The sequence below is a fragment of the Anneissia japonica genome, unplaced genomic scaffold, assembly GCF_011630105.1.
Source record: "Anneissia japonica isolate Jap-2015-1 unplaced genomic scaffold, ASM1163010v1 scaffold288058_len748972_cov163, whole genome shotgun sequence".
NCBI lineage: Eukaryota > Metazoa > Echinodermata > Crinoidea > Comatulida > Comatulidae > Anneissia > Anneissia japonica.
The window spans coordinates 341,183-359,396 of record NW_022701645.1 but is presented as its reverse complement, the minus strand read 5'-3'; the positions used below and the strand labels follow the sequence as shown (position 1 = coordinate 359,396).

The 18,214-nt window shown below is 33.8% G+C and overlaps 1 protein-coding gene and 1 non-coding gene across 2 annotated transcripts in view; one reads left to right on the top strand and one right to left on the bottom strand.

The window, feature by feature from the left end:
* Positions 1-6: 6 nt before the first annotated feature.
* Positions 7-18,214, bottom strand: part of LOC117103668 (LIM and calponin homology domains-containing protein 1-like) — a gene marked incomplete in the record, with an annotated part of 69,871 nt that continues 51,663 nt past the window's right edge. Inside the window, 13 exon segments of the mRNA XM_033244264.1 lie at positions 7-596; positions 971-1,073; positions 1,187-1,396; positions 2,074-2,510; positions 3,741-4,835; positions 6,779-6,998; positions 7,880-8,017; positions 11,570-11,605; positions 12,301-12,345; positions 13,176-13,458; positions 14,815-14,914; positions 15,718-15,882; positions 16,964-17,096. Coding sequence (XP_033100155.1) covers positions 574-596; positions 971-1,073; positions 1,187-1,396; positions 2,074-2,510; positions 3,741-4,835; positions 6,779-6,998; positions 7,880-8,017; positions 11,570-11,605; positions 12,301-12,345; positions 13,176-13,458; positions 14,815-14,914; positions 15,718-15,882; positions 16,964-17,096 — 2,988 coding nt within the window.
* On the top strand, positions 13,556-13,627 carry Trnaa-agc. Its single transcript has one exon. It is a non-coding gene; the product is annotated as a tRNA-Ala (tRNA).

Here is an 18,214-nt window from a genome sequence, read left to right as displayed (position 1 = left end):
TGTGATGTCATCATGACCATATTTAGGCATGTCACATGTTATTGTCAAATATAAATTGATATTCTTTAATAGTATATTTATAGCATTACAGGTGTACCGCAATGAATAACCTAATTATAAAGATCGGATCAAGATACTTACAATGTAAAATCTTTTACAACGCTTTAATTACACAAGTATGATTAACAACAATAAAAAAATCTGATTTTTACTACTTAATTGCGAGATTTCCATGTGGAGCTTTTCTATGTTGGCAGGGATGTATGGAAGACAATGGATGTTATACAATTTCACAATTATTTATCAATATAGGAGACAGAATATTATTTTCTTTTAAAAAAAAATCACTTTCAATTATTTCTATACTGCAGCTTCAACTTCACCACACAATCTCTACAAAATAATAGCATCTAAATTTTTATATTACATTGATAAATTTCTTATGTACAATTCAGATGCTGGTTTCTTCACTACTATCCACCCCGCATAAAAGTGCTAAACAGATTTTTTTCCACCAGTTTGTAAATTAAAAGTTAGAATTGGTCATCATTCTCATGAAGAGTTTATTGTTGATTAAACTTCAGTAAATTCAAAACCTGTAAGAAAAAATTTAAAAGTCATAAGAAATAGAAATTGGATTACACACCAATAAGCATGCTAAAAAAGACCCACCATGGAGAAAATTTGTACGGCTGCACGAGAATTTGTAACTAAGATCAAGGAATGTATGCTTATGCACACCCTTTGTTGAAGTGCATTGCATTTAATTACTCTTTTTATGTAATGACAATAAAATATATCGAAATTAATTAAATAAAATAATGTTAGTGCTTATATTTGTGTTTGTACTTATAACTGACTAACCCACACAGCCTACTGTATATGGGTAATAATCAATTACAAGCAGAAAAGAAATATACACAAATGTATAAGGTATGATTAGCATTAACAGTGTATACAATTATCTCACCTGCATCGTTGCTATAACAACTTTGACAGTGTAGTTTTGACGCCCTAATCCTCACATCAGTACCTTTGCTTCCATTACCAAGACGAATACTACACACACAACACTGCAAAACAAAATGTTGGATAACATAAGTTAAAAAAAAAAAACAGAAAATAATAAGTTTGCCTCTATATGTATCAAGATATAAACGGTAAAGTAAAACGAGAATGAACTTACCCGGAAACAGTCAATATGGTAATGAAGTCCCAACGATTCAATTATCATAGCAGCCCCTCGGCCTAAGGGTTTGGCACAGTTTGTACATGACACTTTACCACTCACTGACCTCGGTTGCTTCTTCTGACCCAACGGTTGGAAGGCTGACCCTTGACCTAGTTTTGGAAGTTGAGTGTTGGCTGGTTTGGAAACATTATTCTGGGGAAATGTCTACAAAGAATAAATGTCAATAAATGGTACTGATAAAGATGACAAATCTGATCAAAATCAAAATAATCACCAATATAATAAGGTTCAATCAAAATGATCAATATATGGACAATATTACACAATATTAATCAATGTATAATATGAAATATACTGATTTGTTCAAATAAATTACAGTAATGCCTAATTATCAATATGAAATGATCACATGATTAGAATCACAGGATCAAAATCAATAATTGGATTGGGTTGGATTTATTTGGTGTAAACACCAATGATAGCCCACGAAAGTCTAGAAGAAGACTTATTTCCAGTGGGGTCCTTCTGGTGGTGATTGGGCAGTACACCGGGAGACAATCCCCTACTCTTTTCTGAAGAGTGTACTGTGTTCTGTAACATGCACATAGGCCGTAAATGCACACGGGACCAACGGCTTAAACGTCTCATCCGAAAGACGGTGTGCTATTGTAACTTGTATTTCAGCCCTCCAGCTGAAACACAAGGAGAGGCAGCGATAGGAATTGAGCCGGGGACCTAGAGATCTCCATGGTTCAGCGCACACACAGTGGTTACCACCAGTTTAGCCGACTGAGCTAAGCTGCTCTCTCAATACATGGCCAATACGAAAATATTTTCCTCAAAAATATTGATTTTATTCCCTACATACAATAATTATTTACCTGCATGACAGCATCAGGAAGGGGTCCATTAGTACTTGAAGGGGGTGCTGCAAAGGTATCATTGAGACCATAACTACGTCTGATTACATCAGCATCATCTTGTGTCTGTCTTGGATCATCTTCAAGCTGACTATCTAACGTTGGCATTGATCGCCTATTCTCTTTCTTCGCCTGCCACTCTTTCGTGCTTCCCCGTTTTGGTCTCATCCGTACCGGCTGCTCGTCTTCGATGTACTTAGGATTGGGTGCACTCTCGGTGAATACGGTTTTGGCGCTTTCAACGTTGAATGCTTTTTCTTTCTCTAGTACCGGTTCGTTATCAAGATCACCTTTGATTTGGTTTGTCGGCGACTCCAGGTTGCGCTTCTTCTGATCAGCAACACGTCGTCGTTCGGCTTCCTGAACCAACCAATGGGTGTTCTGAGGCATACTTGGATCTGCAAATACACGTGTTAGGAGAAATATAAATAAAAAACTAAATTTTTAAGCATATTATAGTGGTAGGTTTGCCCAAAGTACAATAACATTTGCTACAGGTCCATGGTCATAATTTTAGGATTCACTATCAACAATCACCCGCTCTCATGTAACCATAGTTAACAAAATCCATAATTATTAACACAAGAAATTTGGGCTCCTCCTTCGTAAAAAATAAATAATATTGTTCCAAAGAAATAATCTTGAATTTAAAAAATGTTTTGGGTCAGTCAACTTGGGCAACAGGGAAGATGTTTTTTGGTCTTACAATTACAGGTCTCCCTCTAATGAAAGACCCCTCCAATTAAAGACCACTATTCTGTGGTGCCAAAATAACAAGTATCTTTTATTTTTATTATTCTAATGAGAGACTGAAGCTGCTAAAGACAATGAAAACCCCCGGTCCCAAAAGTTGTCTTTATTTGGACAGAGACCTGTAGTACTATCATGATTATCACCGAAAGATGCCTAGGGGTTAACAAAATAACAATGAAAAATATGTATAAAAATGGACCTTTCAATTAAACTAAACCATTGACCATCAGTAAAAATATGTATATCAGTGGCATAGCTATGGCCAGTGCAGTTAGTGCAAAGCACTGGGGCCCAGGGCTATTAAGGGCCCATTCATAAATAGACCTAAAAATAATAATTTAAAATAATTTCCTGAGGAAGAAAAAAAAACTGCCAGTGGGCCCATCAATAATATTTGGTTTTTAGAGGAATTAAACTTGGTGTATTCATGGGCCCAGTTGGCCCAACACCACTAAATTTTAAAAATTATAAAACAATAAATGGGGGGGGGGGAAGAAATTAAATTCAAATTACAATACATTCGAATTCCATGATCTGCCACTGCAATTATTAAATTTTATGTGCCACCAATTTTCTTGCTTAGCTGAGAATAGCTGCTGAGACTGAATATGCCCCTCTTAAAAGTTACAAATCCATCATTAGTATTTATTACTAGCCTAAGCCATTAGGAGTGGAGGGGAAAAGAAGCACTTCTTTACAATGAATTTTTAAAGAAATTTAGGGAATTCCCCTTTCACATCAAAGGGCCCGGCAATAAATCTTGCACTGGTAATCTAGCTATGCCACTGAGGTATGGTTATGCTATCTTCTTTTGAAACTTAGCAACAATATCCATTATTCAGCCTCACACAATATATTTTGTAAATAGTGTTTACCTTTATATTTTGACATGTAAGATACTTGCTGTGACCTGTCTTTCTCGGGTATCACTTTATTGTCATTACGATCTCGTGCAAAGCTTTGTGCGTTATTCTTTGATTGACTGTCCTTTGGTAAAAATTTGTCCTCCAAGGAGTCTATGTCAGAAGCGGCTTTAAAAGGGTTATCACGGTCGATTGCTTTTGGTTCCTTGGCGATCCCAGCTAGCTGTCGATACTGCGATTTGTTTGGCAGCTGGTGCTGCTGCGCCTCTGAGCGTGTTTGTCGTATTAAGCGTTCTTTCTCTTGGTCTAAAAGTCGTTTCTCTTCCAGCTGTTGCTGCTCTAACCTAAAACGTTCTTGTCGTAGTCGATCCTGCTCGGCTCGGAGCTGTTCAAGTCGTTCACGTTCTTGACGTTCCCGCTCCTCTTGCAATTCCTTTTCTCGCTGTAGTTCCTTCCATTTTCTGTCTAGTCTGTCCTTTTCTTCTTTTAATTTCCGTTCCATTGCTTCATGTTCCTTCCTTATCTCTTCATCTCTCCGTGCTTGTGCCAATCGCTCCTGCTCTTTTCTTTCTCGCTCTTCTTTTAATTTAATTTCACGTTCTCTCGCTTTCCTCTCTAGTTCTTTCTCCTTCAGAAGCTTCTCTCTTTCCCAAGCTTCTTCCTGCTGCTGCCTCGCAAGTCTTTCCCGTTCTGCCGTAACATTTGCTGACCGCGCATCATTGTCTCTAATTTGCTGTTCTTCTAATAATTTATCCATAAACTGGTCTGCAACAGACCGGTCAATTTCTTCACGAGGACTAATAAGTTTTTGTGTCATTTCATTTATTTTCATCTCTTCCTCTTGTTTTTTCCTCTTTTCATCTTCAGCAGCCCTCTCTAACGCCTTCTGGTTCTCTTGCCTAAGTTTCTCTTGGTCTTTGGCATACCTCTCCTGTCTTAACCTTTCCTGTTCTTGTTGCCATCGCTCCAAGCGTTTTCGTTCTTCATCCACATTGAAGCTTCTTCTATTTGCCTTGGGGGCAGGTGTGGGTTGAGGGGGTTTCTCTTTTTCTCTTTGCTGTTCTACTTGTTTCCATAAATCTTCTACATTTTTACCATCTTCTTCATCTGAAAGGAAAAGAATGATTTATGATCATTATAAAAAAGGTTTACATGGATTACAACTTATTTTATTAAGAGTAACATAGCACAGAATATTAAATTATCGTTAACTGTATTTTGAGAGACAAAAGCATAAGTAGATGAATACGGAAATGAAGAAATTAGAGTAGCAGACTAAAAGACAGTGAAAAATAGGAAAAATTAAGAGAAAGCTTAGGGAACTAGATGAGTAAAGATAATTAAAAAGGTGAGAGATATTACAATAAAGAGTTGAGAATTATTGTAAGGAGAATTAGAAGGGTGAGGTGAGGGAATTAAAGAGAAGAGCTGAGAGAAGACCTAAGGAAAGTAGGTTGATAAATAGCTTATATCAGCTTGTAAAATAGGATTAGCATACAATAATCTAATGATTATACATTTTATATTTATTTGATAAAGTGGGTGTGTTGACAGTGAAGTTCATGCAATTTTCATTTAACTTTAGTTACATCTGAAATGAACTTATTAATCTAAAATGTCATTCAAAAATTGATATACTGTCCAAGAAAACACTTTCGTCAGAAAAAAAATCATATCTTTAAATAAGATAATTAACAGTGTCCCTCAACGCAAAACCTTTTAGGCTTTACTCTATAAATTCAATTTTTAAAATGTCTACCCTCATTGCAATAGTTATTGTCTTTAAATCTTACTGTAATACCACAAAAGTGCAGTACCTAACCAAACATTTCCAAAATAATTAAATTAAAAATAAAATTCCATAATGCTTCCTAAATATTTACGTTACTGGTCTCTATATAATTATTTTACTTCATTCTATAATCTCATCCAACACTACTCACAACTTCCAGGATGAACTGTAATAATGCAACTCTTTGGACACATTTTGTATTTTTAAATGGAGGACCATTACAGCTAGAAACTTTTACTACTGAATATCTAGTTTTAGGAAGGTCTGATGTGTATATTTTTAGTTGCAAGATAACAATTTTCATTTGGTGGCATGTTAACCGCAGACACAGTTTTAGGTATCTCCATCTCATAATCCCAGGAGGAGTGGAGCGCTGACTTGATGGTGAAGTTTGGGGGTGGGAGGGGGAAGGGTGTGGTTACTTACCAGTTAGATGTGATGGTACAGCAAGACTAATGGTACACTGATTGTTATGCTATGAATAAATATTGCTTTTTGTTAAATAACCAACTTTAGCTAACAATATAATTAAATTAGTGAATCTTGAAGATTATAAGTCATTCAAATTTTAACCCTTTTCTCATGCATTAATTCAAACTATCATGAAATAATTCCCATTTAGTGTGTGAAACCCCACAATACTAATTGCTTCTTATAAAATTAATAATATAAATAAAATTTTGCATCTGAGAGATGCTTTTCCAAAATTTGGATAATATTATCTACCTTGGTTAGGCAATTTCATAATGGGTAAATCTGGAATAAAAATAATGATATTGTTTAGAAAATAAAAATAATTACATATCTTTAACCACTCAAATGAGAGTGGATCTATAATTTGGTGGTTAAAATGATTGCCTTCAAATCCAAAGTTATCAAGCAAGTTATTTATATTCAATAAAACAGGTCAAAGGTTAAAAAGTTATTGTTAGTTTTTTAAAGATACTAATGATATTATATCAGTAATATTTATACTTATATATAATACATTTTTAAGGCTAATGTAGTTATGTATGCAAAAATTCAAATATTTGTTTTCATGTAAGCGAATGAATTAATATACAGAAAGTATGAGAAAAATACATCGACAAACATTTTATTTCACATTCAATTTTTTTTTTATATTGAAAGCAGTTGGTTGTTGAACAATAAACAATATTTCATAGCAAGCTGAGTAGTCTTGTATGAGACCCCCTAAGTTACCCATCTCTACCTGAATAACCAAACACCGGCAGAACACTTAAGTCTGGAATCTTACTGAAGAAATCTGATCTTCGTTTAGTGAGTTTCTCGCGCCCCTGCTCGGGATCTTTCTTAGCACGCAGTGGAACTGGTTGGTACTTTGGTGTCTTGAATGGTTTCGGGACTGAATACGACGGCGATGTTGATCTCACCGGTTTGTTGTGCTCCTGGAACCGTTCAAAATTCAGGTTTGGTTCTGGTTTTTTGACAGTATGGGATACAAGAGCTTCAACAGGCTGGAGAAGTAAATGAAAATTATTTAAATCTCTGTTCAAACATCAAATTTTCTTTGACAAAGAGCTGTTGTATGCCCATATATAGTCATGATGTGCATATATATGGTCATGATATGATGTCATCATGACCATATTTAGGTTTGTCACATAAAAGTAAAATCTGATAGTGGGTTAAGTTTAGAGAATGGGCTTATATGATTGAACCAAAAAAACATAAGCAGTAGCAACTCTCTTGAAGTTTTGCATGGTAGGCTGGCCTGGATCCAAGAGAGGCCTAGCAATACACACTTAATTAGTACTTAAGAACTCGCAATAAATTAACAGTAAAATAAATAAATAATAATAAATACATAAACAATCATTTTATTGAAAACAATACTAATATTAATATAGCAGAGCCCCTGTTTTGGGAGATCCCCATTATTATCAATAGTGGGAAAATATCTTTTAACATTACTGCCAATACATGCACTGAAATTAAAATGCAGTTTTTTCCTCACATATTCTGCTTTTGAAGTCTGAATAATAGTTATTTCACACACACAAACCATAAATATAATGCTAATATTGCAAGTGTGAAAAAGGACATCACAAACAAGCCGAGGTTTCGTACCGTGGTGCCTTTACTTAAGTAAATTAAGAAATTATTCACATTCTTAAAAAAAAAAATTTAAAAAAAACACACAAAAAAAGTATTACAATGTTTAATATCAATACCTATGTGAAACATAATGAATAATTTTCATTCCAAAAAATCTGAGAATCTAAGGTGCAATTTGCATGCAAATTACTAGTCATATGCAACCGACTTAAAGCTGGGCTTATACGCAATACAGCATATTGAATATATAAAAGTTTTCAACAGAAAAAAAAATACAAACCATTTCATCCTGCTCAATAGATCGGTGGCGCTCTTCACGCTGCCTCTCAGCTTCTGCTTCTCGTTGCATTTGCTCTATAATCTCAGCCTCGTACTGTTCTGCCTCCGTTTCGCTCATACTTCGCTCGTCATCCGCATCCTAAAAACCAAACAGAAAAACGACGTCATGATCAAAATTCCAGTTAAAGCAAGTTTGATCAAACATTTAGCAGTAGTGATAATCATCATAACAGAGTAACAGCAGCTACGTACAAAAATAGCAGATGAGGGCGTTTTGACACCGTAAAGTGAAAACCACATTTTCCAGATATATAACTACCAAAACTGGTAGAAGCACTACTCCAAAATTTTACTGCAACAAACCAAGTAAGCAGGGATGTTCTTGGCCAAAGTTTATCAGGAAATTTTCTCCGCAAGGGCATGGAAATATTACGATATGGACGATAACTCTACTACCAATGCAACTGAGGTTATTCATTAGTAATACTTGTGCAAAATCTAGGTCTACTACACTATACTAATGATATCTTAGGTATCAGCAACCAGCAGGTGTTTCTTATATGACGCCCGGTACTCCATCAGCTGACCAATCAGCCGCCTGCTTAGAGAATGTTCTCAGCATGTGCTGATTAGTAAGTATGTGTTTAGCTGGGGGCTCCTATTACTATGGTGTAAGTTCAAGGCATTCAAGCTATCTGCATGGCTCATTCAAGTCATCTAGCAAAGAGACTCAGGGGATAAAACTAGAATACTTTTAATAACAAGAATCATACTTACTTTCATTCAATAAACTAAGGACTACATTCTATATATGACTCATTTAGTAGTGGAAAACCTCACATATTCCAAAGGACGTACCATATTATAACAATAATAATTTATACATACGATATTGATAATACTTACAGTAACATTAATAAGAAATAATATTAATTTAGTAATATAAATATTGATAACATAGACAAAATCTTGCTGAAAGTTTACATCAAATTGTGCTTTGTTTATTATTGATTAAACAGTTCTACGATATTAATATTGTTTTTAAAACAAATTACATATTTAAAAAAAATATATATTTTTTTATTTCCTATAAATAAACTAGCACCTTCACCACTACAATTTGATATAAAGTCTTGTTATAAGGCTAGGGGGTTTTATTTTCAACCATATTGGAACCCATGACATTGGGATTGGAAGACAAGTGCCTTAACAACTAACAAAACCAGGGTTGCCAGATAGCCGACATGCTTCACGGCCAAACACACGTTATCTCACGGCCAAATTCGGCCAAACTTTTTTTTGATATCGCCAAAATTCGCCCAGATTTTAATCCGATTAGAAGACAACAGTGGATACATAATATTCATTTAAAATACAAACATTAAAAGAAATGTAAATGTAACTGCCATTTGTTTGAAATTGGAGAAATTAAAAAGATATACACAGAAAAATGTTAATCTCTCACTGTTTTTATAATTAATCACCATAATAAAATGCACAGCTAGCTACATCATAATATTAAATATGTTCATAATTAGTCGCCAGCATGTAGGCCTATTTAAAGTCACATTAAGATCGACTTCTAAATGTTATTTAAATGTATCAAATAACACACTGTAGTCGATACATAAAGCAATAATTTTAAGGGCCTGTTATAGAATCTTCAATGACAAATTCGTGGCTCTCCTAATTAGAATGAAAGTTACATTAGTAAGGTAACACAAGCCGATGTTAAAACAAACCTATGAAAACTTTAATAAATACGGTTATGTCAAAGAGAGGGTAGGTTGAGTCTAAACATACAGGTGGAATTTAGCCCTTTTTTCCTATTCAAAACTTGTGGTCTGTCAAAAAGTTGTCAGATTGAAACTGACCAACCGTACCGGTGGCTATACGGCTCGGACAAAATAACATAGGCCTATCCAAACAAGTCCATGTTTTATTAGGCCTATTGGAAAAAATGTAAACTTTTCACAAAATACGGCCAAAGATAGTTTGGCTGTGACTTTTCAAACGTTACGGCCAGGCAATTTTTATACGGTCAGATTTGAGGAATCTGGCCGTCAAAAAGGCCAAATGGCAACCCTGAACAAAACTACAAATCCGATAAACAATATTAAGACAGTAAAGTATCTCTTAAATGTCATTTTTCAGTGTAATTATAAGGTACAAAAGTAAATAAATATAAGCAAACCTAAAATATAAATTGCTTTATCAGATATAGCATGGAAATCATTAAATTCTTTTGTATAAACTCTATAAAATCACTCTCATAAATATGTTCACATAGAAAATGTTTTAGCATTTAATGATGGTGGTATTGAAAAGACAAAGTCAAACAGAGAAGGAGAATTATGGACCCAATGTCTATGATGCATGTCCTCCTAATATAATAAATTGTATTAATTTTATTATGCATATAATTTTGGCATCTAAAAAAGAGACACTGTAAGTAATATATAAAGAAACCTATATTCTATTCTCTGAACTATATTTTGCCTGTGCAACCACTAAAAACCTCTTTTAGGGCTGAATTTCCATTTAGTTAAGCTTTTTAGTACATAATTTGTAAAATTAAACAGCAAAATGATATCTCATAAAAACTCATGCAATATTAATTATAGCTTTTGTATATTTTTGTAATATTATATACAGAATTACAATACATAAATGTTTTTGGCAATCCATATGTTCATGCAAAGTTTATTGAAAACAACTATAAAATATATTATGCTAAAAATAGAGTTAATAAATTACAAGTCAGATATATTAATATTGGGAATATAAATAAATAATATAAAGGATAAAATATTAAAGTATCATTACATCATTGGATATCATTTAAATATTCAAATGTATGAAATGCATGTAAGCGCAATGCAGTAAACTGTAGAATATCATGAAGATGATTATAATGATGTTCATGATTAAAAAACTCAATGGTTGAATAAATTATAGAAATTATAACACTGATAATGACAATGCTGATGATCTTGATGGTAATAACAAGGAAGGTAAACATGATTATAGTATTCAGGCCGGTTAACCAAAATTTCTTAGGGGGTAGGGCTTCCTAAGAGAGTGAAAGACCTAGGTACCAGGTGGGGTAGAAGAGAAGGTGCTGCAAAAGGAGAGGGTGAGGAAGAGCCACTAGAATTGAAGCATTGTAAATAATCAATTTTTTTTTTTCCTTTTGATAGTTTTGATGCTCAAAAAAGAGTTGGTTGGTTGGTTGATTACAGAGGGTTTGCTTAAAAAGGGGGAGATTCACAGATACCACCTGGAGGATCTCAAAGAAGATGTAATGATAAAGACAATGAAGATTATAATGATGCTTTTGTTGGTGCCGAAGTTGGTGATGATGTCAATGATGATGATGTTTATAATTATGATGATGACACCCATTGTCATGATGCTGATAATAATTAATAAAAAATATAATAACTACATAAAAATTAAGCAAAATATATGAAGGCCATATATATATCAATCAATCAATCAATCAATATTTCTATTTATCATAGGATCAATCCTTATTAAAGCAAATAAATTTCTTTCAGGCTGCATTTTAAACATAAAATGAAGCTACTATAAATGGCATATGGCAGTGGGCGGGCTAAGCTGTGCTATGATATATGCAAAAGTACAATTTTAATGACTTAATGATTTGTAGATGTACTTGTACAATTACCTTTTCTTTTTCAGCCTTAATTTTAATTTGCTCTAACTGTTTGAGAAGAAAGAGAAGGCATGCAAACATTTAAGTAGATGACAAACACAGAGATACAACATACATCACATAAAGAATGGGGGGGGGAGAGTCATGCAAGTGGGAAAGGGGTATTTTATAATGTACCAGGAAAAATAGCAACCCATTTAACCAATTTCGACATATTTACATGCAATAAAATTGTTGGGATGAAGATGAATGTATTCGTATAGATTATTGAATAAGATTACATTTCGAAAATTCTTGTGATGTTGAAATGGTCATGCTTTTGAGAAATATTATACAATGAAAGATGATTTTTTTTCTTGATAAAATAATTAAAAATATGTATAAATTTACATAGTTAAACAATAATAATATAAAAAAGGATATATAAATGTTTATGTTGGTTAGAGTATATGTTTACAACTCCAAATACCCAGGATGAGTAAATATAGGAAGAAAACCAGAAAATACTCATAGGCCAAGAAATATTTCCACTTTTATTTAGAGTGCCATTGGCCTTCTACTAATAATAGAGTAAAAACAAATCTGTAATCCTTTAAAAATATACAATTTATTTATAGTTTATTGGCTTTGAAAACCCCAGAACAAGAGCACATGTATGAGACACCTTTCCTGACCATCTTATGTATAAGAGAAATAAGTAATGCAACAGTATTAGTAACAATGGCTACAAGCAGCTTTCTCACCTTATTAAATAGCGCATCTAAATCTTGAGCGCCCTCATCTTTATGCTAGTGGAGCAAACAAAAACAAGCAAGCAACATTAAGACATCCATGACAGTCATCACACATTGCCTGCTGAACTAAAGTGCACTAAAGCTAGCTATGATAAAACATTTTCGTAACTCTATAAGTGATAGTCTAACAAATTAATCACACGAACATTCATAAGTTGGAATACATATATGTATGTTCATATGTTGAAACCTCCATTTTGATAGGCTGAAATGATGAATGTACCAAGTTTGACTGCCACTCTCTAAAACAATACATTTGCCAAAACTATGGTTTCTATGCAAGCAACTACGAGTATAGCTTCAAAATAGTAATAAGTGCGCAGTTTAAGCAGCATCACTTGTATACTCTTCCACTACATCATTCAGAAGAGTAGTATAATGGTTGTTTCTTGGTGTTTTGGTTCAATACAGTATCTTTCGTTGGCTTGACCATCTCTCTACAGAAGGTATGATGCTGCTCACTGACCACGAACATATGAAATTTAGCTCACTAACACTGTGAATTACGATTTACTTTCCTAGCATTAATTTGCCTAAATTGCTTACAAAACCTAGGATATGCAAGTATACAAAACACATTACAAAGCAAAACATACAGATAGATAATAAGCAAGTGGGTTGGATTGGCCTTTTAGGTTTAAATACACCAAAGGATCACTCACAAAAATCTGGTGGGGTCTTTTTGGTGGGGACTTTCTAATACAATGTTTCTGGTAGAGAACTGGGCAGTGTAATGGCAGACAATCTCACACACATTTCTGAGGAGTGTACTCACTGAGGGATGAGAATAAAGATAAACTTTATATAACAATCAGTGCTCTTACCAGTACATGCTGTTGGCAGACATCTTCCACAATTGGTTTAAAGAGTTCCTGACTGGCGAAGGTTTTTGATTCCTTCTTCTGTGGCTGGATCATGGGCTCTTCAATGACTCTGCCATCCACCACCGACTCATCTTGTTGATGGTTGCTTTGGTTTCTGTTCAGAGGCGGTGAATAACTCTGCTGTCTGTATTGATTGCGCGTCTCGGGTAGCTTGACTGGAGCTTTTTTCGCTGGCCTACTTGTCGGGACATCTCGTACCGGTTGCTCATGTGTGGCAATTTTTCTACATTAACAATTAAAAAAAATACAGTAAAAGTATATGATTAATTCAATGATTATTCAGTATTGGACTCGAATTCAACCCTGGCCATCAGGCGCAAGCTCGGTGGTCTAGAGGTATGATGCCAGGCTAGCGATCTGGAGATCGTGGGTTCGAGTCCCACCCGAGAACAACCAATACTGTATTATTATTTTTATAAAGGGTAGTTTATTGCTCATTTGGTTTCACTAACACAATGTGTTTATTGTCCCTTTAGCTTGGGTATTTTTAGCTTGTGCGACCATTAAAAAAAAATCAAATTGCATAAATGTAAACATTCTAATTGCATTGGAGCACTGAAATTTCTTCAGCCTTTTAAATTTTTTCCTACAGAAAAATAAATAAGAATGTCTTGTCTTCACTCTGTTGAATAAACAATAAAACAGATAAAAGACATGGACTCTGGGTCATATCTGCATTCCTTCTAAGGTCAATTATTTCTGTACATAATCTTTGACTTTACTTACTTGTAAAGGGTGTTAAAGTAATAAACAAGAATGGCAAAATTACAACAAAAAACATGGGAATTTTTGGTTGATTTTTAAAGTTTTCAATAAAACAAGTTTCTTTTCCAAAGCTATTTAAAGAAATAAGATCTGTGAAAATAAAAGGTTACAGTGACTATCAGATATTTAACTACAAACAAAATCTTTCTATGGGTTTATAACACATATGGTAAGATAAACATAAAAGGGCAGTAGGCTACCTTATTGATATGATAGGGTATTGCAAAAACTTCTACCTGTCAAAGGCAGTCTAGATAATATAACAGGTCAGACCCCACATTATAGCAAAATCACACCATGTAGATAATAGAGCTAAATAGGATGTTTACTGTTCCAAATGACATGAAGATGCATGTTTGCAGACCAATGAAAAATGAATTAGGCAATAAAGAAACAGATTCACATTCCTTTGATGCCTTGTATTTTTACATCCATATAGCAAAAAAACCTGCAGACATTTAATCATGCTTATAAACAAAGACAATGATTGAGTAGACATGGCACAGGCATACGTGTGACTATGACTGTTGTAGGTGCACAATATCAAATTTTATGTCACAAATTATATCTGATATGCACATATATGGGCAAGATGATGTCATACCTACCCAAATATGGGCAAACCAAGAGTATTTGTCACAGAACTTGATATGACAATCTTTTTTTTTTTTTTGAGAGTTTTGTGAAAGATAAAAGTTTTTTTTAAATCCAGGGTACGAAACATAGGTTGTTTTCTATATTTAACTTTAAATGTTGGCTCAGATGTAACTATCATAGCCATTATTTGTTGTCGGTAGCATAGTTTAATACATACCTGTCTATTGACCGCTTTACTCCCATTGATGGTGGGACAATTGGTTCGTCAGATAGCATTGACTTGAATGGGTTATCGTCTAGAGGTACACTTCCTGAATCTGACAAATTACATAAACAATTAAATGTCAATGTAAATAAAAATAAGGGAAGTAGATTTTCATTATGGATACTTCAACGATCTGTGCATTAATAAATCATGTCCAAAGAACTGTCAAGACAATCACATTTTATTTGACAAAAACATGCGACATGACTAAATATGGTCATGATGACATCACATCATGACCATATATAGGCATATCATGACTATATATGGGCATACAAGAGTTTTTTGTCAGAGAAAATTTGATAGTTAGAGCTTTACACTATCTGTCAGTGACACATAAAATCAATACATAACTGAGGCAAGACAAAATGTTACGCAAGCATGTGTTAGGGAAAGCTTAGCTCAGTCAGCTAATCTGGTGGTAGCCACTGTGTGTGCGCGCCGAACCGTGGATATCGCTGGGTCACCACCAGAAGGACCCCAGTGGAAATAAGTCTTCTTTTTAGACTTTCATGGGCTATCCTTGGTGTTTTGAATTGAATCCAAATGCCTGCTTCATCATGTTCTTTGTCAAGGTGCATTGGAAGATTAGTTTGTGTTCCACTAGCGGAACTTATCCCTTACGTTGACCTCAAAATATATCTTAAATGTGTATCCATTTGACAGTGACTTCGGTCTTCGACTATCTCATTTATCATGTGTAATATTAAATGTGCATCGATAGATGTAGAAATTTATAAATTCAGCCACATGGACAATTACTCTATTAACCCCAGATTAAAGAGTAAATAAAATATTTTAAAATGGTGTATCACTAAAATTTGAAATGAGAACTATATACAAACAATGAAATACCTGCATTCTCATCATATCTGCGGATTTTAATACTCATTTTTCCTATGAGTACAGCGTGACTTATGCTGTACTCAATCTCCTCATAAGATGCACTCAATACTTTGTCACCATTTACTGATACAATCACATCACCGGGTTGAATATCAGTGGAACTTGCTGTTGAATCTACAAAGATAAAATAATTACATGTGACCAGATCTGAAAAAACTCGCAATTTCTAACAAAACATTTGAGAATCAGAATTTTGAACATTTTCAGGGTTTTTGCATTTTGTAAATATAACATATATTGCAGAACATTTCTGAAATATATCAATCACTAAATGTAACTGAAAAGTATAATAGAATTATTCTTAAAATATAAATCTTAACATTAATTTTGGAATCTTTAGAAGCTGTTAAACTTGAAACCTACATGGCTGATATCCAATGAATTAAATATTCATAACTCCGCTAATACTTAATCATGAATCCTAAATATTGCTTTAAAATCACACTGGAATTATGGAATTCTCTTTAAGAGTGCTTAGAAAGTGTTATGTGGGTATTTGAGTTAATGACTTGGGTACTATTAACGAGGACTTTGGCATTGCACTCTATGAGGTTAATGATATAGTGTCTAAAATATAAAGAAATAAATTAAATAATTAAATTGCTTAGTTTAAAGTAGGCTGTAAACATTGAGCCTACAATTGAAAAATAGAATAAAATGTTTTCCTTGTCAACTGACAAATAAGGCCAAGTATAAAAATACTTAACCAATTTCCATTAAATAAACACTGTTTTAAAGGAAAATTCACACAGAATTCACCTATTGGAATGTTAAATAATAACATATATAAAACTATAATACCAAACATTATGGTTATCGTTATCATTAGTATTAACACTAAGATGATTATTAACATTATTGTCATTAAAAGACTACTGTTATTCTTATTAAATAATTAATTGAAATGGTATTTTATTGAGCATAAATTCTCAAATATGGTAGGATAGAGTTGAATTGTGATTAACATTACATCAGTTAACTTAATGGAAATCATTCCAAGCTTTTTGAAGTTGGATTACTTCTGGTGTTTTGGGTTGTTTTTCATGAATCCTAAATATTGCTTTAAAAGCACACTGGAATTACAAATTTCATACCAACGAAAAATTGAAATAGTATACAACAATCCTACGCGTCATATATTCAAAATATCTTGGAACTTCATATCAATTATAAAATGATTTAATGTTTTACATACACTTCTTTATCTTTTCTATTATTGGTGGCTTCTTGACCTCTGACCCACCGCTGAATGTGAACCCGAATCCCTTTTCATTGCAGGGGCGTTGGCTCATCGAGATCGTCTTCTCAATAAACGGTCGGTTTTTAGCCTGAAACAAAAACATAGCAATCATAAAGCTCTGCTGTATGCCCATACAAAGTAATGATGTGACTATATATGGCCATGATGTGATGTCATCATGACCATATTTAGACATGCCACCATGTTTATGTCAAATATAATTTGATAGTCTGGACAAAGATTCAGTAATCCAGATCATTAAAGTTGTGGAAAATAAACCAGTAGTACTCGTTCCATAGACTCCTCTTTGTACACTGTAACAATTCTTAAATTTAAAAGTTAATTATTTTAGGAGTAATACTGGAGACAACCAATTATCATCAATCATTCTTTTAATTGAAGAAATAAACAGAGCAATTTTCCCCAAGGGATAAACATTTAACATATTTGCATTCTACCATTATTCTGCAGAGACTAGCCTGTTATGCATGACAATGTTTATATTAGTTTTATAGCCAGATTTATGGGAAATCAATATACACACAAACAAGCATATTATTTATTATAAGCTCTCATAAATATGCAGCAAATTAAATCACGGTTGAAATCAGCAAAATTGATAATTGTTAATGCCATTCCGTTAGTAGCAATATCAATGGGAGCCTAATTGAGGTCTGTGATTCATATGGCTTGGGAAGAGATGATTATCTGAGACTCTGGGGGCGGATCCAGAGATGTGCAAAAGAGGAGGCCGATCTAGACAACACTTCCCATTCTTGTAGAATGCCCCTGCGAATTTGTTGTTTTATAGATGCTTGAAAATAACCTCTGAGGCATTTTGGACAATCAATTACTTATTTTTTCTTTCTTTCTTTTTTATAATTTTTTTTATCAACTTTTAAAAAAGGAAGGGGAGATGCATGAGACCTGTCCTCCCCCATCTCCCTCTAAATCTTCCCCCTGCTCTCAGTGCAACAAAGTACCTTATTAGGTTTGTGAAGTAGTGTGAGTTAATTGAGAAACCCTTGATGCTCAATGATTAAATCTCTGGATCATGTTTTGCGAGTGGAAAGCTATTTATTATCGAACTGCCATGCTAGATAACTAAGGCTATGAGGCTAGGTAGTTGAGAGTTGAGTTAGTCATTTGGGACCCTTTATAACTTCTATAACCTAACCTCTTTATGGGGCTTAAAACCCCTTGATT